The 23,366-nt window shown below is 43.5% G+C and overlaps 2 protein-coding genes and 1 pseudogene across 2 annotated transcripts; all 3 read right to left on the minus strand.

The window, feature by feature from the left end:
• Positions 1-3,358: 3,358 nt before the first annotated feature.
• Positions 3,359-3,475, minus strand: LOC136643061 (5S ribosomal RNA; annotated as a pseudogene).
• Positions 3,476-5,296: 1,821 nt separating this feature from the next.
• LOC136638582 (adenylate kinase 8-like) lies at positions 5,297-6,745 on the minus strand. Its single transcript, XM_066612621.1, has one exon. The coding sequence runs from the start codon at positions 6,743-6,745 to the stop codon at positions 5,297-5,299; it is 1,449 nt and encodes a 482-aa protein (XP_066468718.1).
• A 14,424-nt stretch (positions 6,746-21,169) lies between these two features.
• Positions 21,170-22,360, minus strand: PGAP4 (post-GPI attachment to proteins GalNAc transferase 4). The gene has a single exon (XM_066612622.1). It carries the CDS (start codon positions 22,358-22,360, stop codon positions 21,170-21,172), a length of 1,191 nt encoding a protein of 396 aa, XP_066468719.1.
• Between the last annotated feature and the right edge of the window lie 1,006 nt (positions 22,361-23,366).

Here is a 23,366-nt window from a genome sequence, read left to right on the forward strand (position 1 = left end):
GAATCACCTGCCAAAATTCACATTGCCAGAATAGTGAAACATTTTGCCCCTGCCATTTTTTTCCTCAAGGGAAGTGGAAAATATTCCTCCTTTACGTATACATTTAATGTACATATAATATATACATATGTTTATCCATATACATTTAATTGTTTAGGGCAGTGATTTTCAATCTTTTTCATCTCATGGCACAATGACAAGGCACTAAAATTGTCAGTTTTTGAACAATTGACACTGGCTTTTGAACAACTGACAAGGCTAACATGGGGGGTGGGGCTCACATCCCCCAATGGCCCTTACTAGTAAATGATCCTCCCCCAAACTCCCATGGCACATCTTAAGACCATTCATGGCGCACCAATGTGCCATGGAACAATGGTTGAAAATTGCTGGTTTAGGGTTTAGACCAGGAGTGTCCAAACTTTTTAGCAGGAGGGCCACATCATCTCTCTGCCACCGTGTCGCGGGCCAAATTCATTTACATTTCAAATTTGAATAAATTTACATAAATGAATATATTAGAGATGGAACTTGTATGAATGAATGAAGGTCTTGCAATAGCTCAAGGCCTATAAAAGTCCTTGCACAAGGCAAGACTAGCCTTTCCTTCACTGCCACTGCTGCATCACAGACGTGAAACAGCAAGCAGTGGAGGGAACCCTTGTCCCACAGCTCATGCGAGAGGTCAAACAGTCATCTTCACACTGAGAGTAGTTGCGTCAGGCCAGCATGGGCTCCAGCAAGTCCCTGGAGGGCCAGATGCTCATTGGAGACTGGGGGCTCCCTGCGGGCTGGATTGTGAGTCCCTGAGGGCCGCAAGTGGCCCCTGGGCCGGAGTTTGGGCACCCCTGGTTTAGACCAAGGTGGAGCAAGCCAGCCTTTTCTTACTACAGTCACTAACAATTGTAATTAGTAAACCTTTTCTATAATTTGTAAGTCAATCCATTTATCCAGTTCAGTGTTCTATTTTTTTTCCTTTTCCTTTTCTTTTTTTCATTATACTACAGGAACATTTCTGGAAGCATGAATAATTGAGCAATTTGGTGTAATCTGCTCTGTATTATATTCCATATTTAGTTTACCTATTCCTTTAAGAACATCAGTGGTTCTCTACATCAGTGGTTCTCACACTTTTAGCACCGGGACCCATTTTTTAGAATGAGTGTCAGAACCCACTGAAGTGATGTCATAACCAGAAGTGACATCATTAAGCAGGGAGATTTTTAACAATCCTAGGCTGCAATCCTACCCACCCTTACCCAGGAGTAAGTCCCACTGATAATCATTGTTAAGCATATACATCAAGTCGAATATATTAAAAATAAAATATTGAAATGAATGGGGACCCACCTGAAAGTGGCTCATGACCCACCTAGTGCACAACCCACAGTTTAAGAAACGCTGTCCTACATTACTCCTTTATAACACCTCAAGAGCCTGCATTTGTTTAGATTAGTCCCAGTGCTTCACAAGTTTTAAGCCCTTATATAAGTGGCTTGCTGTCATCATGTACAATGAAAAACAAAGCATTTTGAACATTGCCTTCTCATTCATGGGTAACTGTTGCTACTCTTACTTTTTTCCCATATGCCCTTACTTTCATTTCTCTTATGACCAATAGCTGGGTTTTCTCTGTAACTCAGTAACCACACTTTCAGGTATCACATTATCACATTGTGTCCTGGGCACCAGTATCCAGATGAACATTCACTGCGCTGCCATTAGTTTCAGTGTAGAGAGGCACAGCTCCTCTCCCAACCCTGCTCCCAGCCAAGGCTGCCTCTGCATTCAAAGATAGTTAGCTTCCAGCCATCAGGATTAACAACCATGACGCTCCTCCCTAAATCTGCCAGTCTCTGCAGCGATCTCCTCAAACAGTGGAAAGGAATTCAAACATGTCCATGAAGCAGGTATAGAAGGTTAAAAACCTCATGCAGTTCTCCTTTCTCTCCCTGACAGATAGTAGAGAAACAGAATCAGAGCAGCCCAAACCCTGTGGAGGAACAAAAGGTGGCTTGAGGTGGCTATATAACTGGCACAGGTCTGAGCAGATTCAATGAGGCTGCAAGGGCTTACCCAGGGGCAAGGGAACAATTGTTCCCTTTCCTTGATGAGGCCTTTGCGGCTTGAACATCCCCCACAGGATGCAGCATTGTCCCATTGGCATGGGTGCATCAGTGCATGGGGAGTTAGGTAGGATTGGGATGTAATATGTGCAATGGCTGAATCTAGAAGGGCTTATATTTCCCCTAGCAATAGCCTGTGGTTCACTGAAAGGACCATTGTAACAGAAAGAAAGAAAGGGATTGTGCATGTCTGTGTGTATGTGCGTGCACGTGAAAACAGAATGTTCGCTGGGTACAGATGGCATGTGTCTAGTGTGCAAGCGTTGACATCTACTCTGATCCAGTTTACTATTAATCTAAACGTCTCTGCTTGTCCTCTGCCTTCTCATGTGTTGGCTCTTCCCAATCACCTGTTGCCTCTTGCAGAGCTATTTCAAAGTCCACTAGCTATTTCAAAGCTATTTGCCCGCGTTATTAATCAGTAATTAATTAGGAGGATCATTCTTTGTTAAAGCAGGGCAGGCTTCCTGCCTCATTCCAAACTGCAATTCCGTTTTGAAAGCCTTTGACAGAGGATTAGAAGTGCAGCCGGAATGTGGCCAATTCCAGTAACAGCAAACTGTTGGAAAACGGTTTCATTCATTAGTCCCACCTACTGTATTCAGGGCTGGCCTGAGATCTCCTGGCACTTGAGGCACTGCACCCAATGCATCTCTCCTACCCTTTCTCAATGGTGCTCCACAGTGCCCATGAGAGGGGGGGTACAGGGGGTAAATTGTGCCCAGGCCCAGGGTCAAAAAGGGAGCCCAGGAGCCAAAGAAGGGTGGCCAAGCATTTCCTGAGATCTTACATTTTCCGATCTCACCAGGGAACCATGAGAGGGGGGTGGAGAGGGTAGAAAGTACTTGGGCCTGGGGTCAAAAAGGGGGCCCAGGAGCCGAAGGAGGGGGGCTGGAAATTTCCTGGGTTCTCAGAAAATGTTTGCATCTGTTGCACTCACATTTTGTGTAAGCCTACATAGTTTTATATATCGTAATTCATAGAAATTATAAACCAATTGAGAAGGGAAGAGGCCCAAAAGAAACTTTGTATCACAAACAGTGCTCAAAAGGAACTTTGTACCCCCTGATAAAATTCCTCTCAGAGCCCCTGGTGCACCAGACTCCTCCCTATCCTCTTTCCACTCCCTGGATTCAGAAAGAGCAGGCAGAGCAGATGAGGATATGTGTGGGAGATGAGATGAGAGTAGATTCCATGATTGGCAACCTTCAGCCTCGAAAGACTCTGGTAGAAGCCTACAGCACCCGGTATTCCCAGGTGGACTCCCATCCAAGTACTAACCAGGCCTGATCCTGCTTAGCTTCTGAGATCAGATGAGATCAGGCATGTGCAGGGTAGCAGTTGAGGGCTTCTCCCTTCCTTAGCTCTCTTCTTCCTTCTCGAAGGGAGTGGTAGGAGCAGGAGGTGGTGGAGATGATCCCCTGCTGATCCATGCTGATCTGCTGCCCAAGGCAACTGCCTCAGTTTCTGCCTTGAATGCATTCTGCAAATGCACAATTCTGCAATTAATAGACCTGCTGCCCAATCCTATCCCCCACCATTGGCAATGATGCAGCTGCACTGGAGGAGCACGCACTGCATCCAATGGGGTGTGTGTGTGTGTGTGTGTGTGTGTGTGGAGTGGGGGTGGGTGATCAGACAGCCAGCAGGAGGTAAGTAAAAATATTTTTTTACTCCCCACCCTGGTAAGCTGCCTAGTTGCCTGTGGGTAGAGGTGTGATTTTTCAGTTTTATTTTTTCACAGATTTTGGTTTTTTAAATTTATTTTTATTTTATTTTTACAAAAATGAGAAGTGCAGAAAGTGGTGTTATGTGTTTTTACGCCAAGGGCACATATTGAATAAATAATAATTATAAATTACAATTGCTTGAAAAGTGTACTAGGTAGGTGATACAGGCGGTATAGTGTGGCAGATGCAGTCATTATCCCTGCACACCCGCCAGTTCAGTCCAACCAACCTATAGTGACCAATATGTAGAAGTATTAGAAAATGGCTTTATTTATTTATTTTTGCAGATTTGGGGGTTTTATTTTTGCAAAAACAAGAAATGCAGAAAGCATGTTTTTATGTTGTTATCACTGAAAAATCACACCTCTAACTATTGGTCTCTTTGGACAAATGCCACCATTTTGGAGGCATAAATCTGAGGACAGAAAGTGCAGCCTGGGAAAGAGGGAATAAGATCTAGCACATATTGTTGCTGCTGAGATCCACTCCCTCTCTGATTGGTAGTCTCTATGATGATTTTAAGCATCAGTAGCATTTCAAAGGGGGGGAACAGCTGGGGCAGACCACCCCAGGTGCCACACCCCAGGCCATGGGGGTGATGGATGCACTGCCCTATCCCCCTGAAGAGGAGCCCTGTGCCACGGCAGCAGATGAGCCCTCCCACCTGCCCTTGCTTCTGAATGGCTGCAAATCATGGTCCTCTGGAAGGAAGTGGCAGTGGTGCAATGACATCATTGTGTCACTGCCAAACCACTTCCGGGTGTTGCGCATTGTGCCTGCACACCAAGAACCTGTGGGCCTGTTCAGCACAGTAAGGGGGGGGTGTTGTGAAGTGGTGGGTGAGGCACCTGCCCTTGGGGGAAAGGTCCGGCAATACCACTACTATGCATTTTGGGCTACAGAGGGAAGGTCCTGGGATGACCAGTCAGGCAGCTGTCTGGGATGGGGAAAGCCCAAGTGTTAGGTGGAAGGTGCTGACCTGGTGCTGACCTGGCTATTCAGGGGTGTCACTCAGCTCTGGTGAGTGAAGTGTACCCAGCAGCAGCAGCAGCACTGCTTGTATGGTGGGGCCTCTGCAAGACAGAAAAGGAAATCATCCTTCACAGAGAGGGCATCTCTAAGCATGGACTCACTACCCAGTAATCCCAGCCAGTCTGCATCTACTCAGATGTACCGCTCGAGATCTTCCAATCAGGGGATGTAGTTTCCAGACAGCTGGAAAGAAATGTCTTTCTGTTAAGAAGTTACTTACTACACAAGAAACCCCAGAGCTGCAGAAAAACATTGCAGCGCATTTAAAGAAAGCAGGAACAGATGTCATACTTAAACCAAAATATTTTTATTCTTTATATACCCCACTCTTCTGCATCCACTCCTACTCTGAATTCTTTTTAGCACTATTTATTTAGAAGGGCTAGCTACACTGCCCACTTTCCATCCCTATATAGGGTATGTGTTCTTGACGGGGAGTGGGTTCACCAGGCAGCTCTCAATGTACTCAAAGACGGTGTAGGGGTCCTGGTCAGCATTAATGAAAATGGCATCTTCGTAATAATCTTCGAGATCTGCGACTTGCCGGTTGTAGAAATCGATTTTCAATTCCACGTGTTCAGGAGAATCCTTGGGGTTGCGACATAGACGCTGGTGCACCTCTTCTTCAGTGGGGGGCTTGAAGATACTGTGGTACCTCTCCCCTGTGACAGGGTCTGTGGTACGTTGGCAGATGCGTTGCATTGCCACCTCGGCGGGTAAGTTGAGGAAAAAGGTCCGGTTGGGTTCATGGTGACAGTGACTGATGAGATCAGCTTGGTCCACATCACGAGGGAAGCCATGGAGCACCCAGCCAAAGGTCTGGCAGTCATGCTGGGAGAGACGCTCCTTGAGGACCCGCAAGACAACGCTGTCGATCACTGGGTAACCACTCTCAAGGTAGGGCCTGATGAGCTCACCCACTGCTGTGTAGGCAGCCACCTTTTCCCGCAGCAGATCCCCAAAGCAGATATTGACCATGTCGTATTTCTGGGCTAAGAGAGCAGCCTGCAAGCTTTTACCACTGCCAGGCAGGCCCAGGAGTATGATTCTGGGGACAAAGGGGGCATTTGTGCGCGGGCGGCTCTGCACATAATTTAAGGCTTGTGCAAAGACATCTGCGCAGGGCTGATCAGCATTGATGCGCTTGTGGTTCTCCTGGTAAGCTTGAAGTATGCCAGGGATGTTGCGTTGGCTTTTCAGAAGTTTCCTGGTTGTGGATTGCTCTGAGATGCCTTCTGGCACCACCAAGCGCTTCTGCACAGTGACGTCTATTGGCCAGTCAAAAGTACTATGGTACACTTCCTGGGTCAATGGGTCTAGCAACTTGCCAAGGTTCCTCTCCATCAGCACTGTGTCAGGAGCATAGAGCACCACAACATGCTGGGGACTGATGCCTATGGACTGGAGCAGTAGGACCTGCTTCCTGGTCTTAGGAAATCCATCCAACACCCAACCAAAATTGACACAGTCTTCACTGTTCAGCCGTTCTTCCAAAAGGGCAACCCAAAGCTCATCAGGGACCTTTTCCTTCTGTGCTATGTAAGCCAGGGCTTCCTTGGACTTCTTGAGTGAGTTGTTATACAGGAGATCCCGGAGGCAAAGGTAACTGGCACCAAGGTGCTTGCAGAGCCAGTGGGAGATGGTTGTCTTACCTGAGGCAGGTGGCCCCACTATTAAAATACTGGGAACCTCATTGTTATCTTTCTTCAGGTGGCTGATCATGAAGTCAATGGGATCTGAAGGCTGGTGCACCAGGAGAGCTTCCATTAGATTCTGCATGAGTTGGAAGATCTTGTTCTTCTCGGCATAGAGCCCCATCGCTGGAGGGATATTGTGGGGCTTGCTTGTAGCATCCATCTCTCACACCTGATGTCTACTCAGGTCTAATTCTGAAACAGAACTTGCATTCCAAGGTTTCCTAGCAACGTATAGTGATGTCATCATGCATAAAGCAGCACACGGAATGTACTAAGTAGAATGGGTCTACTTCACTTTTTGTGTGTGTGTGTTTATTTATTTATTTAACTATAATAAACATAAAATAGAAAAACAAATACATACATAAACAAAATTCTAATAAAGCAGCACGAGCGAAGCCAAAACATTCCCATACTTATAATCCAAATACATACAGTCCAAACATTAACAAATATTAATCTATACCACTAATACTTCAAAATCAATCTTCAAATCCAAATACCTCAAATCCCCATCCTCTCTCTGATTCAAAAAATCAATAACTGGACTCCAATTCTTCAAAAAGTTTTCTGTTGAATTCTCCCTAAGCAAAATTGTTAATTTATCCATCTCCGCATAATCCATAAGTCTTATCCACCATTCCTCCACCGAAGGTATATTCATAGTCTTCCAATTTTGAGCATAAAGTATTCTGGCAGCGCTTATCATATACAAAAATAAAACTTCATTTTTTCTTTCCACATACTCATCTGTCATACCTAATAAAAATACTTCTGGCTTCAATTGTATATTTGTTTTTAAGATCAACTGTATCTGTGCATGAATTTGTGACCAATATTTTTTAACTTTTGAACACGTCCACCACATGTGGTAAAATGTTCCCTCTTGTTTCTTACATTTCCAACAACTATTGGACATAGTTTCATACATTTTGGCTAATTTACTTGGTGTCACATACCAACGATAAATCATCTTATATATATTTTCCTTAATGTTAACATTCAAAGTAAATTTTGTCTGTTTTATCCATAATTTCTCCCATCTGTCCATTGAAAGTTCATAGCCCACATTTTTTGCCCACTGGATCATGCATTCCTTAACCTGTTCATCTTCTGTTTCAAACTTCAAAAGCAATTTATATATTTTAGATATTACCTGCTCATCTGATCTTAATTGTTTCTCCAATATTGTCTCTCCCTCCAAAACCATATAATTTTTTATCAATTTTAAATCTTTCTAATAATTGTAAATACATAAACCATTGGCAGTCAAAACTCTCTACAATCAATTCCTCTCTAGACTTCAAAATACATTGACCTTGATTACATTTCAATAAGTTCTTATACAATAACCATTTATCTCCTGGTACAGTTCCCAAACCAAAATGTGCTTCTTGTGGTGAAGCTAAGAGTGGAATTTTGTTGTAAAACCTTTTCTTATAATGATTCCATATCTTCCACAATGCATGTCTAACATAATGATTCTTGAATTCCATATTCACTTTCAACTTATCATACCAAAGATATCCATGCCAACCAAATCTTAAATCATATCCTTCTAACTTCAACAATTTTTTGTTTTGCAACAATATCCATTCTTTAAGCCACAGAAAACAACATGATGCATAATAAGTCTTCAGATCAGGCAGTCCTAAACCTCCTCTTTCTTTTGCATCTTGCAAAATCTTAAATTTCACTCTTGGTTTTTTCCCTTGCCATATAAAACCTGTCACATCTTTCTGCCACTCTTTAAAAGGTTTATCAGAAAGTAATATTGGTATATTCTGGAAAAGAAAAAGCATTTTTGGTAGTACATTCATTTTAATTACAGATATTCTTCCTAAAAAAGATAATTTCAACCTTTCCCATCTTGCAAAATTCTTTTTTGATTTCACCCCAAACTTTAACATAATTATTTTGAAATAACATACAATTCATGTTTGTCAAAATAATACCTAAATACTTAATCTTCTTCTCCACTTTGAACCCAGTCTTATTCATCAACTTCGATTGGTCTTGTTCGTTCATATTTTTAGATAAAATTTTAGTTTTCTGTTTATCTTAAATCCTGCTAATGATTCAAACTTCTTCAACTTAACCATCAACTCTATGTCTTTTAAAGGTTTTTCTAAGATCAAAACCATATCATCTGCAAATGCTCTTAATTTAAAACATTCATTTTTAATCTTTGCACCATGTAGTCTTTCATCTTGTCTAATATCTCTACATAACACTTCTAAGGCAAGTATAAATAAAAGTGGCGACAATGGACATCCTTGTCGTGTTCCCTTTTGAATCTCAAACATTGTTGATAATTCTCCATTTACCACTACCTGCAGTTTGTGATGTATAAATTGACTTTATCCATTGAATAAAGTTCTCTCCAAAGTTCATCTTCTCTAAGACAGCAATCAAGAACAACTCAAATTGTCAAACGCCTTCTCAAAGTCTAAAAAAATCAATGCTAATTGTTTCTCTATCCTTTTATCTGATGATGCTGAGGAGCCTGGGTGGACATCCAATCTTGGGGAGAATCTTGAAGAGGCCGTCCCTGCTGACCAGGTCGAAAGCCTTTGTGAGATCTATGAAGGCTATAAAGAGTGGCTGTCGTTGTTCCCTGCATTTCTCCTGCAGTTGTCTAAGGGAGAATACCATATCAGCAGTGGACCTGTACTACCGCTTCGGATGGCAAAAGGGTCTGATGTGGAGCCATCGAAGACAACAGTGCCCTTCATGTCCTTGTGGAACCAACCCTAGAAGAACTTCACGTGGCCCTGGACTCCCTTGCCTTTGGCAAGGCACCTAGAAAAGACAGCATCCCTGCTGAAGTCCTAAAATGCTGCAAAGAGATCATAGTCACTGAGCTGCATGAAATCCTCTGTCTCTGCTGGAGAGAAGGTGGAGTACCTCAAGACATGAGGGATGCAAACATCATCACGCTGTACAAGAACAAAGGTGACAGGGGTGACTGCAACAACTACCGCGGCATCTCTCTCCTTAGCGTTGTAGGAAAGCTGTTTGCCCGAGTTGTACTAAAGAGGCTCCAGGTACTTGCAGAGAGCGTCTATCCAGAATCGCAGTGTGGATTCCGAGCCAACAGGTCCACCACTGATATGGTATTCTCCCTTAGACAACTGCAGGAGAAATGCAGGGAACAACGACAGCCACTCTTTATAGCCTTCATAGATCTCACAAAGGCTTTCGACCTGGTCAGCAGAGACGGCCTCTTCAAGATTCTCCCCAAGATTGGATGTCCACCCAGGCTCCTCAGCATCATCAGATCTTTCCACAAGGACATGAAGGGCACTGTTGTCTTCGATGGCTCCACATCAGACCCCTTTGACATCCGAAGCGGAGTGAAGCAGGGCTGTGTTCTTGCACCAACTTTGTTTGGGATTTTCTTCGCTGTCCTGCTGAAGCAGGCCTTTGGAACTGCAACAGAAGGCATCTATCTCCGGACCAGATCAGACGGAAAGCTCTTCAACCTCTCCAGACTGAGAGCAAAATCCAAAGTCCAGCTGAAATGTCTGCGTGACTTCCTCTTTGCCGACGATGCAGCTGTCACTACCCACTCTGCCAAAGATCTCCAGCAGCTCATGGATCGTTTTAGCAAGGCCTGCCAAGATTTTGGTCTGACAATCAGCCTGAAGAAAACACAGGTCATGGTTCAGGATGTGGACTCACCTCCCTGCATTACAATCTCTGAGCATGAACTGGAGGTTGTCCATGACTTTGTGTACCTTGGCTCAACGATCTCCGACACACATTCTCTCGATACCGAGCTAAACAAGCGCATCGGTAAAGCAGCTACCACGTTTTCCAGACTCACAAAGAGAGTCTGGTCCAACAAGAAGCTGACGGAACATACCAAGATCCAGGTCTACAGAGCTTGCGTCCTGAGTACACTTCTGTACTGCAGCGAGTCATGGACTCTTCGCTCACAACAGGAGAGGAAACTGAGCGCTTTCCACATGCGCTGCCTCCGACGCATCCTCGGCATCACCTGGCAGGACAAAGTTCCAAACAACACAGTCCTGGAACGTGCTGGAATCCCTAGCATGTATTCACTGCTGAAACAGAGACGCCTGCGTTGGCTTGGTCATGTCGTGAGAATGGATGATGGCCGGATCCCAAAGGATCTCCTCTATGGAGAACTCGTGCAAGGAAAGCGCCCTACAGGTAGACCACAGCTGCGATACAAGGACATCTGCAAGAGGGATCTGAAGGCCTTAGGGATGGACCTCAACAAGTGGGAAACCCTGGCCTCTGAGCGGCCCGCTTGGAGGCAGGCTGTGCAGCATGGCCTTTCCCAGTTTGAAGAGACACTTTGCCAACAGTCTGAGGCTAAGAGGCAAAGAAGGAAGGCCCATAGCCAGGGAGACAGACCAGGGACAGACTGCACTTGCTCCCGGTGTGGAAGGGATTGTCACTCCCGGATTGGCCTTTTCAGCCACACTAGACGCTGTGCCAGAACCACCTTTCAGAGCGCGATACCATAGTCTTTCGAGACTGAAGGTTGCCAATACAAAATATATATATATCCTTTTATCATAATATTCCAGCAAATCCAATACTATTCTAATATTATCACTCATGTGTCTTTTCGGTAAAAAACCACATTGATCTTCATGTATAAGATTTTGTAATATCTTCTTCATTCTGTTTGCTAAAATTGCTGTAAATATTTTACAGTATTATTATTCAACAAGGAAATAGGTCTGTAATTTTTTATATCCATCAAATCCTGTCCTTCTTTAGGAATCAAAGTTATATTTGCTGCCTTCCATGAATCTGGCATTTTCCCAGTCTGCAAAATATCATTCATCGTGTTAAGCAATGGTAAACTTACTTCTTCTTCTAAACATTTATAGAATCTACCTGTTAAACCATCTGGACCCGGAGCTTTTATCTATATTAATCTTCTTTATTGCCTCTACAACTTCACACAGAGTTATTCTATTATTTAAAATTTCCCTTTGTTCTTCAGACACTTTTGGTAAATTTTGTTTATCCAAGTAGTTCTTTACTTCTACTTGATCTATATTTTGACTTTTGTATAAATTAGCATAATAATTTGTAATTATTTTTTTTATATCCTCCTGATCAGTATACATTTTTCCCGCCTCCTGCAATTTTAAAATTACTCTCTTCTCTCTCTGCTTCCTCAATTTGTAGGCCAACCATTTCCCTGGTTTATTGGCATGCTCAAAATATCTTTGCTTCACAAACTTTAATTTAATTTCCATTTGATTCACCATCATCAAAGATAATGATGATGATAATGATCAAAGAAAGATAATTTAGGGGAGGGCACCAGGATGAGTTCTCTTGTTATCTGGTGTGCTCCCTGGGGCATTTGGTGGGCCGCTGTGAGATACAGGAAGCTGGACTAGATGGGCCTATGGCCTGATCCAGTGGGGCTGTTCTTATGTTCTTATGATGCTGTAAATCTTTTATTTGTTGTACTATTTTTTATTCTCCTGGGACTTCTATTAACTCATATTCCTTCTTTTTAATTTCCTTCTCAATTTTCTGAAACTTAATTTGTCTCTCTTTTTTCCATTCTATACTTTTCTGAATAAAGTATCCTCTCATAAAGGCTTTACTAGCGTCCCAAACTATCCTCATTTCTGTTCCCTTATTTAAATTCAAATTAAAACATTCCCTTAATTTCTGCTTAGCATCCTTTATTATAACCTCTTTTTGTAACAATCTCCAATTGTTTTGTAACAATTCATTAAATCTCCATCTTTATGTTGTAGGTTTCTTCTTAATAGTCATAGTTATTGGATTATGATCTGAAAGAGTCTTTGATAGAATTTCTGTTTTAGAAGTTTTTATTGCAATATCCTTCGTCACCCAGAACATATCTGTTCTTGAAAATGATCTGTGTCTTTCTGAATAATAGGTAAACTCTTTTATATTTCCATTCATTTGTCGCCAAATATCTACAACCCCTAAAGCTTCTACCAAATCAAAAAAAGTTTTTGGTAATTTCCCTTGAGAAATCTTAATCTCCTTCTCAGATTTTTTATCCCTTTGTGGTGACACAACTGCATTCCAATCTCCCATCAAACAATAACTTGAATATGAGTAATTTAAGAGTACATCCAATAATTGCCTTAAAAAAACTTCTCTTTCTTGATTTGGAGCATACAAACCCAAAAGTAAAGTTCTTACTCCCGAAATTATAACTTCCACAGCCAACCACCTGCCTTTTTCATCTGCAAACACAAATTTTGGTTTTAAATAATCTTTAACATACATAACCACTCCATTTTTCTTCTTTGAATTTGTTGAAAAAAATTCTTGTCCTAACTTTCTCTGTATTAAGTAGTTTGTATGACCTTTTTTAATATGCATCTCTAAAAGGCAAATCACGTCTTTTTTAAGTTTCTTCAAATAATAAAATATTTTTTTCCTCTTATTTGGAGCATTAGCTCCATTAATGTTCCAAGATAAAAACTTATACTCCATAGCTAATCTTCTGAACTAATTATTTGAAAGTCTATTTGGGTTTGTTGCATATCCTTTAGATTTTCCTGTTCTCTTCTTTCTCCTCCTCCTTCGAATTCCTTCATAAAATCTTTAGCTTTCTGAACTGTATCTATTCTATACATTCTACTCTGAAATCTAAAGATAACTCCTTCCAATTCACGCCATCTAAAGATAATTTTCTTGTTTCAAAACATCTACCAGAAAGCCATATTCTTTCCTTTTCTTTAGAATTCTAAGTGGAACCTCCTTCATCACAATAATCTGTACTCCTTCTACTGTAAGCTTCATCTTTGCATGTTGCTGTAAAACCCTATCTCTTGTCCTTTTTCTTATGAAATGCACTAATATATCTCTTGGAAGCTTTCTCAACCTTACAATCCTTGTATTTACTCTGTAGACTCTATCTCCAACTCCATCTCATTAGGATCACTTTTCAAGCAAATTGCCAAGATTTCTCTCATTCTGGCTCTTATCTCCTCTCCTTCCTGTTCTGGTATAGCTCTGAATCTTAAAATATTTTCTTTTTGCGCCTGTTCCATCAATGCCAACATATCCTGATTCCTATCATCTAAATCCTCAAATTTTGTCTCATGAACTTTCATTGTATCATTTATCCCTTTTATCTTTATCTCTGTTTCTTCCCACATTTTATCCCAACGTGACATGTTTGTTTGCATCTGTAAATTAATCTCCTGCATTTTTTGATGTAATGTTTCGAATCTCCCATCCATCCCTTCTATTTTTTTCTGCAAACGATTTTCCATCTTCATTAGTAAGTCTTGAATAGTTTCCAGATTCAACTCTTTCCCTGATGATCTTGGTGGGGATTTCTCTTTATGTATCTGTTCCAACGTATTACGTCTCCTGGTGGACATTTTCCCTTTAAAAATCTCAATCTTTCACAATCCTCAGGTAATGATCTTAAATTTCCACAGGTGTTCCAATCTGTAACACTTCACAAGTAGTTATCTTAATTTGCCACCAGATATCTGTATACTCCTTTATGCAAAAAGCTCAACAAGCAACCTTTTAGTTTAATTCTATTATTAATGTTGGTAACTTAAACAAAGTATTGTAACCATAACAAACTTCTCACTTCCCAAAAGAGATGGTAAACACAACTGATATGCTCAGGGAAAGGAGAAAAAAGCTTTTTCAACACAACAAAAAACGAGACTGTCTTTCTTCTGTCCCACACACAGTAGAGTTTTATAAGAAAAAAAAAACTCCAAAATAATAAACTCCAAAAGGGTTTTATAAAAACTCTTCTCTTCTCTTCTCTTCTCTTCTCTTCTCTACAGTCTCGATCCCAGCTTGAAAATCCACCTGACTGGGCATTTAATTCTTAGTCCTTTAATACTTCTTATTAGAATGGGTCTACTTCTCAAAGCTTGGTGCCACTTATGAGAGTTCTTTTTCTATTCTCTCTACGGTTTCTGTACAGTCTTCACCCATCAAATGTTTATGCCTAATAAAGGTTTTGTTGACTGAGAGTTCTGCTTCAGAAGTAGTCCAGAGTAGACACCAGGTGTGAGAGGATGGGGCTCTATGCTGAGAAGCACAAGATCTCCTGGTGCACCAGCCTTTGGATACAAAATTTTGCAGCTGTAATATCTGGGGCTGAGCATGAAGGGCCCAGGACTTAACAGCCCAATCCTATTCTTCCTGGAGCCCAGAGGAACAGCGGCTCCAAAATGGGGACCACTGTATCCCATGGGTGCTGGGAAACCACTGGAGGTCTCCTTGGAGGAAGGGAACTTTTATCTCCTCCCCCTGAGGAAAGCCCCAGGCCCCACAATGCTATTTTGCATTGCTAAGGCCCCATCCCAGGTTATTTTGCTGGCACTTGAGAAACTCTGTGTTGGGCTTTTCAGCCAGACACAGAGGGTAGGATCTGGTGAAGGAGGCCTCTGCCAGTCCCACCACTCCACCTTTCAATGTATTTATACAACTGTTTCACATGGCAAGTCAAGATGCACTTCCAATCCATTGAAGTGCTGGATGCATTTCAATCCAGCACACTCATTTCAACTTTTAGACAACTTCACTTTCATTTCCAATAATAACATGACCGATCAGGAAACCTCCCAACAGGCACAACTGAACACAGCATATTTATGGGGGCTGGGAACATCCAAACCATCCCATATGAAGTAGCGTTGGAACCACTTCTAGGGCTAGTTTGGGCAGTCTGCTGCAGCTGGACATAGTGTCTGAACCGGCCTTGTTTTCATCCAATTTCTGTTAGCCACCCTGGGAGAATTGGCACTAAAGGGTGGGGTATAAATATTTTAAATAATCCTATGAAGAAGAACACTGACACAATTTGCTATCAAACCACTTTATAATAAAAATCTGAAATCATTACATTACAAAACACCAACTCTTTAAAAACCCACAAAAGTTCAGACTACATTGCATCAGATCACCCTAGGAGTAGCCAACCACCAATGCTGGTAGACTTCAAAATGGGATGCATTTGTCTTGTAAAAGATGCTACATGGAATATGTGAGATCACTGTCAAAGTATTATGAAGGGGGGGCCTGTCTCAAATATCATCTTTGAGGTTGCATTCTCTCTGAACTTGCAAATGAGGGACTTTGAACTGGCCAGGTACATCTACCTCCTTCAGACAATAATCATTATGCAAAATAATCTCATTTTATTTAGAATTTAAATTGCTGCAGCCTTTGAGCTGACATGCTTCTATATTACAGCAACCCCTTGTGGTCAGTGATGCATTTCTCATGTGGCAACAAACAGATTCCAGGGGACAAACAGCAGGGTCTGTAAAATAATATCTTTGGTTGCAAGTCAACAGCATTCAATAAGCCTGTTTTGATATGGGTTCAGATAAGTAAAATAATATTTTTAATTTTTTTTTCCTGCTGCTGGGCCTAAAGTCCTGAAAATATAAAACATGGGAAACAATTTATGTACAAAGCAAGAACTCATTCTCTATCAGCTGAAAGCAGGCAAGGCTCACTAAGGGCTTAGTTCAAAGGCTAACGAAGTCCATTCCATTTCACATTCATTCAGTCAGTTCATATGGCTGAAAACTGTATGTTTTCAGCCATACATGAAAACTAAATGACAACCCCCCAGACTAAAGGTTTGTCTCAGCTGCACTGATCACTCCATTGAGGAAGTAGCTGCAGTCGCTCCCGCCCTTCCTCTCCCTATGGCAAAAACTTGCTACTGCAGGTAGGGGATGTGGGCAAAAGGATCGGGGCAGGAACTGCCAATTGCATCAGATCTCCTTGATCAGATGAACTTTTATTTTGCAACCATAGTTGCATCCCATGGGGATGAATCCCATGGGGGTGGTTTTCATGCTGCTGAAAACCACATTCACATGGCAGTGCTGTGTTTGTTGTGGAGGGTAAACTGCCTGTAACCCTCTTAATACAGGTGTCAGAACAACAATTATTACCCTTAGCATTTACTTAGCACATTTCAAGTGTATAACGTACTCCACATACATTATCTTCATCATTCTTACAATAGCCCTGCAAGATAGGTCAGAAGGAAGGGGCTGAAGCTCAGAGGAGAAAAAGCAACTTGCCTCAAAGGGTTGAAGAAGAGCACTTTGCCTACTGCACACTTGCTCATTGGTGACGGAAGGAAAATCTGAAGCAAGGACTTCCAGGCTTGTACTCTGCCAGCATATTGCAAGAGCACGAGAGAGCATGGAACACTTCCACTCAATTGCTGCATGTGTCTGGTGGCTGCTGCTGTGGAGGTTCTCTATGGCAATGGGCTGGCACATGAGGTGGGATGGTTTATGACTGAATCTTATCTGTGAGTTGTGACAGCAGGACACACATCCTGCTGTTGTAAAAGGGTCTGCGACCGTTTACGGAGTGCGCTACTGCTGGGTCAGTCCGAGCCGCCACCAGAAAGCGGTAGCAGCATCAGAACTGTATTGGTGCAGTCCTCACAAGGGCAGGTAACTTGGTGAGGGGCATTCTGTGGGCAGGGGGAGTTTCTGCATAGATAGAGGAGGGCAGGGGCAGGGAATGGGCAGGAGGGAGCGGGTCTCAGTGGAATATGGATCTTATCCCCATATTCCTGACCAGCCTGGTTTGCCCCTGGGTCTCCTTGGACCTATGCCAGCTAAATAGCTGCCACAGGGCTAAGGAGACCCACAGGCCATCAGAGGGCCTACTACCTCAAGCTGGCCTCCGGATGGAGTCCCGCTGTACTCCCGCAACACGTGCCTCCATGCTTCAGCATGACAAGGAAAAAGACTGAGCAGTCAGAAAAACAAGTATGGCTGCCACATAGAGCTGACATCTGACAGCCTCTGCAGGAGGCTGCAATGCTTAAATCAGCCCCCTGCCATTCTAGCCAGCTATGTTACTTGGCCCTTTGATTCTCTTACTTCTGTGCATTTAGGATTCTTGGGGAGTCCATGTAGTTGCCTACACTACCATGGGGCTATGCTCTCTCAGGCACTGATAAATTGGGTGCCTGTATCTTCCTGCCAACTGGTACAGAACATTTTGCCACATGCTGGGCGCTAATGTGTGGTGACATGTTTTCCGCAGACACTCTCGGCTAGGGTGCCGAACAGCTCTGCCAGAAAGTAACATATTGTTTTTGCAGCATTTCACACCCATTCAAATGGATCCACAGATTATGTTGGAAGCTGCTGGGTGAGAAACAAGGAGAGAGAGAGAGAGAGAGAGAGAGAGAGAGAGAGAGAGAGAGAGAGAGAGAGAGCGCACCATCACTTTTTCATTATGATTACAAACCACCATCCACGTGTAGGCTGCTTTCCAGGGAAGTGCGAACAAAAAAGATAGCTCCCTGAACCCTTTACATAATCACAGGAGGATAAGGCTGGTGTTTTAATCTCTGACTCTGGTTCATCTTCCTTTCAGGGAGGCTCTCCACAATAGGCACAACAGCCGGTCCCCCTTAAACCCCTCCCTTTGGAATTGTCACAGGGGTTTCCTGCTAACCCTTCCTTGCTTCTGGGTTCCCACTTCTCTCCCCCCCCCCCATTTCATTCCCAGGATCAGGCAGGCAGGTGCAGCCTACATTTTTTCCCCCAGCCTAGAAACCCATCGTCCTTCAGCAAAATTTTCTCCACAGGCTAACTAGCAGATTCTCTCGTCTTTCACGTCCTCCCTTAGGCCCAAAGGGAGGAAGAGAAGGATGAGCTAATCCCTTTCATCCTCTGCCAGAGAACATATGGTGACCTGAGAAACATCATAGAGGCAGTGCTGGTAGCACCATGAAACTCTTCTCATTTTGTACTACCAGTTGTCCACTGGCAAATCAGGGCCCGATCCTGAACTCTCAGCACCAGCTGCTGCTGAGTGTCACAAACGTGCCATAAGGCACACCCGTGACATTCAGCGTTAACTCAGCACCAGTCTGCGCTGAGCCAGCATCAGCCGACCGTTCACTGTCCAGAGCAAGGGACGAGCTGTAGGCAGTGGAGAGGTTGGTCAGGGTGGGGGGAGGCAGGACTGATGGAGCTCTGCTCCATCGGATCCAGCATCCTCGTTGGGCCTCCCAGCCCAACAGGGAGCCTCTCAACTCTGCACTGGCAAACTAGCTGGTGCAGACTTGAGTAGCCCCATTGCGGGACTTGAGCCTTTCCCCAGGGGAAGGGGACGAATGTCCTCTTCCCACGAGGAGATGCTGGCACTACCCAAAGCCCATAGGATGCATTGGTAGCCAGTTTGGAGTCACTACTCCTCTAGGCAGTTTAGGAGTGGCTGCCCATCCACTCCTGAGCAGTTTAGGAGTGGCTGTCTATAATTGGACTGTGATCAGCTATCAGCTCTGATCTGCTTCACACTTCCAGTTTGGAACAACCACAGAATGAGACTAAGGAGGGGACAACACTCCACCCCACTCTAAATTGTGTTGTTTCCCCCCCCCCTCCACCTTCAAATATTGTCCCTAACATTTCTTAGTGATATACTATGATGCCACATGCGTTTCTAACTAAAGCTCTCTGTAGCTGGGAGGTTAAGCTCTACCTTTTCTAAATTAAGAAGTCTGCAGTAAAAACAGTATGAGTGCAAATCGGCTAATCCCAGTCCCATACAGGGAAGGAGGATTTAAACAACAACAAAAAACATTCTTTAATGACATACGAGCTCCCACAGCTCATCGTCAAGAAAGCAGTACAAGAGAGGGGAAAAAAAGCTTGCTATTCACAGAGATTCTCAGGGGGCAAAAGAAGCCTGAAGCTCTTCTCAAAAGCTGTGTATGTAGAAGGCACTTGTGCTTGTTCAGAAGACAGTGACTGAGGACAAGTAAGATGGAGGTCATGTAGACTAGCACCTAGTGCAGGGGATGGCAAATTAAGAAGGTATGTGAGAAAAAGTAAGAATTCTTATTTTTGCTATATTTCCAAAGGTACTCACCTTCCTGTCAGTATTAATGGTTGGTGGTTGACATCTTCCAAAAACCAAGTGATTGATGGGGGTGGTGGGCATTTGGAGAGAAATATACCTAAGATTTCACGTCTCACGAGAAAAGTGTATCACAGTGCAGAGTGTGTGAGAAAGATGGGAGGGGATAGAACAAGAATACAAAGATAAACAGACCTATTCAGATCTTAGAGCCACTGTGGCAATCTGGCCTGCTTCCCAGTGTGCAAGACATTTTTACATTCACATTGTGGCCTCTCCCTTTCAAATGGTGCATTCCTGTGAAAGGAGTGCACATGTGAGCAAATTTACAAATTGGCTTTGACCGAAAGCAATGCTGAGTCTTCTATTGGGTGTGATTCATGCAGAAAGGACAATGATAGAGTGTCCCTCTTTGCTGAAAAGGGCTATTTGTCTTTGATATATAAGGCATTTGTAAAATATTTTGTCTACTAGTTCCTCTGCTAGTCAACTAGTCTAGACAACTAGTTTTGTCTACTAGACAACTAGCTCCTCTCAATGACAGGAAAGTCACTCTTTAAAATACTCATGCACCACACATACTCCTTTTAAACCAACTATTTTTAAAAGGTTGTAAACAGGGCCAGCCCAGCCATGAAGCTGGGGAGATGGTTGGTTGAGCAGCAGGTTAGGAAGGCAGAAATGTGGCTAGACTCTCCCATTTGTGCCTGTCACCTCCATTAACCTGCTGCTCACCCAGTTCTTCACTAAATGCTCCAATCCTCTTCTAAGAGCAAGCAAGAAAGAGGATAGGTTCAGCAGTGACACTTACTCCCACCTCGCTACCATGACCAAGGAATTGTGAGAACAGAGCTGGAGGAGAAGGCAGGAGGCTTCTATGATCCTGTTCCAATAGAAACAGAATTGTGCTGTCATCACTGCCTTCATGCTGGGCACTCACCCTCTCTCTTCAATAGGACCCAATCAGTTAAAAGAGAGAGAGAGAGAACGTCCAAGTTCACCCTCTACTTTCTTTCCCTCCTCTTCCTGCAGGATGTTATTCAGGGGAAGGGAGGCAATAGCTGAGAATATCTCCAGAAAGATGCTTTTAACTAGCATCTGCTCTCCCCACCATACCCTTCTTTTTCAGCCCGCTTTCTGGGTTTTCCAAATCAGAGAGGACAAGGAAGGCAGTGGTGGCATTAGGTGCCCAAAGGGTACACAGTAGTGATGGGCTACAGTATTGCACAGTTGTGGGGGGGGGGGACACACACACACGACGGAGTGGCAGAATTTGGTGCCACTTAGACGGCCTGTTCAACTTGGGCCAGGTCTAACTGTAAAGCACCACTTGTGATCTCTCTGGCCAGCCACAGTGCTTCATGAATTCTTGTTGCTTATCTCCACAAGATAGAGCAACAACAGATGAATAAAAGCCCCACAAGACACACCCTTTGCTTGACTATGCCATTTCATATAGAGAGCGTGATACTGATTTTTTTTTTATCCCACGCATGCCCTATGCATTACAAATCCATAGAAAGCTAGCATGTCCAAAAGAGACTAATCTAAAACCATATGCCACTTTTGTGTGCTTGGAGTGTAATGTGTGTGAAGAAGCATTTAAACCCAACCCCCAACCTATCTTTTAAAATGATACGGACCAGCACTGGAGACATTACATGGGGCTTCTGCTCATCTGTTTCAGCTCTTAATCAGCCTTGAAGAATCAAAGCAGTTTTGGGTGGCCATTCATCCTGAGACTAGAGAACATCCCCACATGCCTGACCAGGTTGGGCTCCACCACAAAAGCCCTCTCGCCCTTTGTACGCAATAGTGAGTAAAGGGCCGTATCTTTGGCAAAGCCTGGGCGACAGCGCAGTTCCTTCAGGTAACCCAAGACACGTTGCGCAGAAGGGGCCGAGAAGAGCATGGCAGGAGTGCAGCACTCAGTCACGGGCACGACATTGTAGAGTGGAGGGGCCAAGCGGCGAAGCTCCAAGAGATAATGGCGCCCCACCAGTTCTACCAGCAGCATGCTATACAGGGCAAAAAAACCAATAATAGACCAACTGAGGGCAGAGCGGCTGGATGCCCAGGCATATGCAGAGCCCAGCAGGGACCCCAGAAACATGCCGATCCCAATCCACTCTAAGATCCTCATGGGCTCCGGGTTGATATAATGCTGTAGTCTCTCAGGGTGGTAGAGCTTCACATAAAGGGCATCTTGGAGGTGGGGCTTTGAGAACCTCATCTGCAACAGGTGATGCAGTACTGGAAAGATCTCCTCCTCCGGGACGGCATCGTCTTCCACCAGCAGCACATACTGTGGATTATAGGCCTCAAGTGACTTCTCAAGGCAGTAGGCGTAATCCCGCTTCTCTTTCTCAAACTGGTTTAGTGAGAAGTCCAAATGGTGGTGGTCACCATAGTGGTCCACCACAGCAAAGAACTTGGCGAGCAGCCTGGCATCCCAGTGGCTACTGGGATCTGCTTCCACATTACAGAGCAAGATCTGATAATGCTGCTGGCAAGGAGGGCCACAATCCTGGAGGAGGCGGTGGAAGCGGGATGCTACCTGAAGGACATAGTGGAATTCAGGACGCCTCTGCACTGTGATGATGGTAATCAGCACCCAAGGTTGATTGGCTTGGCTGGACATCTTCTCAGATGAATTTGGCTGCTGCAGGCTCTCGAAGTAATGGAGGGCACTCAGGCCCTCCTCTTGGTTTTGTTTCAGGAAGTCTTGACTCATTGGATTCAGGTACCAGGGGCGCACAAAGAAATAGGAGTGGAGGAGCTGTTGGCAAGTCAATGGAGCCAGCACACCAAACGTTATAACAGTCAAAGCCAGGAACTGAACAAACGGGCTAGACCAACGACAAAGCCTTGTCCAAGGCTGTGGTCTCCATGGGAACATGGCTGGCCACATTCAGGGACTGGATGTTCCGAGTTCATGCCTCAAGCCATTCACTCAGCCCATTGCTTCTTCTGGTAAATCTGAGCTGATCACTAGCTCCAAACCTGTCAAGAAAGAAAGAGAAAACTGTTAATAGAGATTGATAAGCCTCACACACCACAAGCAGCAAGTGGCTGCTTTCAGAGTCTTCATAGTGGAAAAACAGCATGAATTTATAAATAAATAAATAAATAAATAAATAAATAAATAAATAAAAAGAAGCCTAGTCACTTGCTACTGGGTGTTCTGCAAAGCCTTTTTTCAGGGGTGGTGGTGGTGGTGGTTAGATTTACATTGGACTTGTCATGGGCAACAGCTCATCCAAGATGACATCAAAGGATACCATCCTTTTCGGCCTTTACCTGGTTAGATGTGCTATCCTTCTGGTGAGATAAGGGGTCAGATGTTCAGGATAAATTTTAGATGTTATTTCTAGCCAGTTTAGAAGAAGGGGAGTTCTTTCTTTCTGAAACCTTTATTGGCATATCAACATAACACAATTAACACTTATACTTTACAATTGTCATAACAATTTGCATAACAACCCAACAATTTAAAACAAAATACCAGAATTATTTAAATTCTGACAACGTTATTTTAAGAATCTCGGATAAATAACCAGCAACAGCTGCAGTTAAAGAGTCACAAACATCACTCATGAACCTGGAGAGAGTAATATCAGAAAGGGTTAAGTCAGAGGAAATCCAAGAATTTAGGTAATGATTATGAATGTCAAGGTGTACTGGACAAAGAAAGAGTATATGAAACAAAAAATCAAGCGACTCATGACAAAGGAGACAGAGCCTTTTCTCCCGTGGAATGTTAAAAAAAACGGCCAGAATGAACTGCCGAGGGGAAAATGTTAAAACAAGCTAACATAAAGGCTCGCCTATGTAACGGGTTGGTTAATGTATAAAAATAATTTGATGCATGATTAAAAGATGGGGCCAAGCCAAAAGAAAGAGGG

Source organism: Tiliqua scincoides, chromosome 2 (assembly GCF_035046505.1).
Source record: "Tiliqua scincoides isolate rTilSci1 chromosome 2, rTilSci1.hap2, whole genome shotgun sequence".
Classification (NCBI taxonomy): Eukaryota; Metazoa; Chordata; class Lepidosauria; order Squamata; family Scincidae; genus Tiliqua; species Tiliqua scincoides.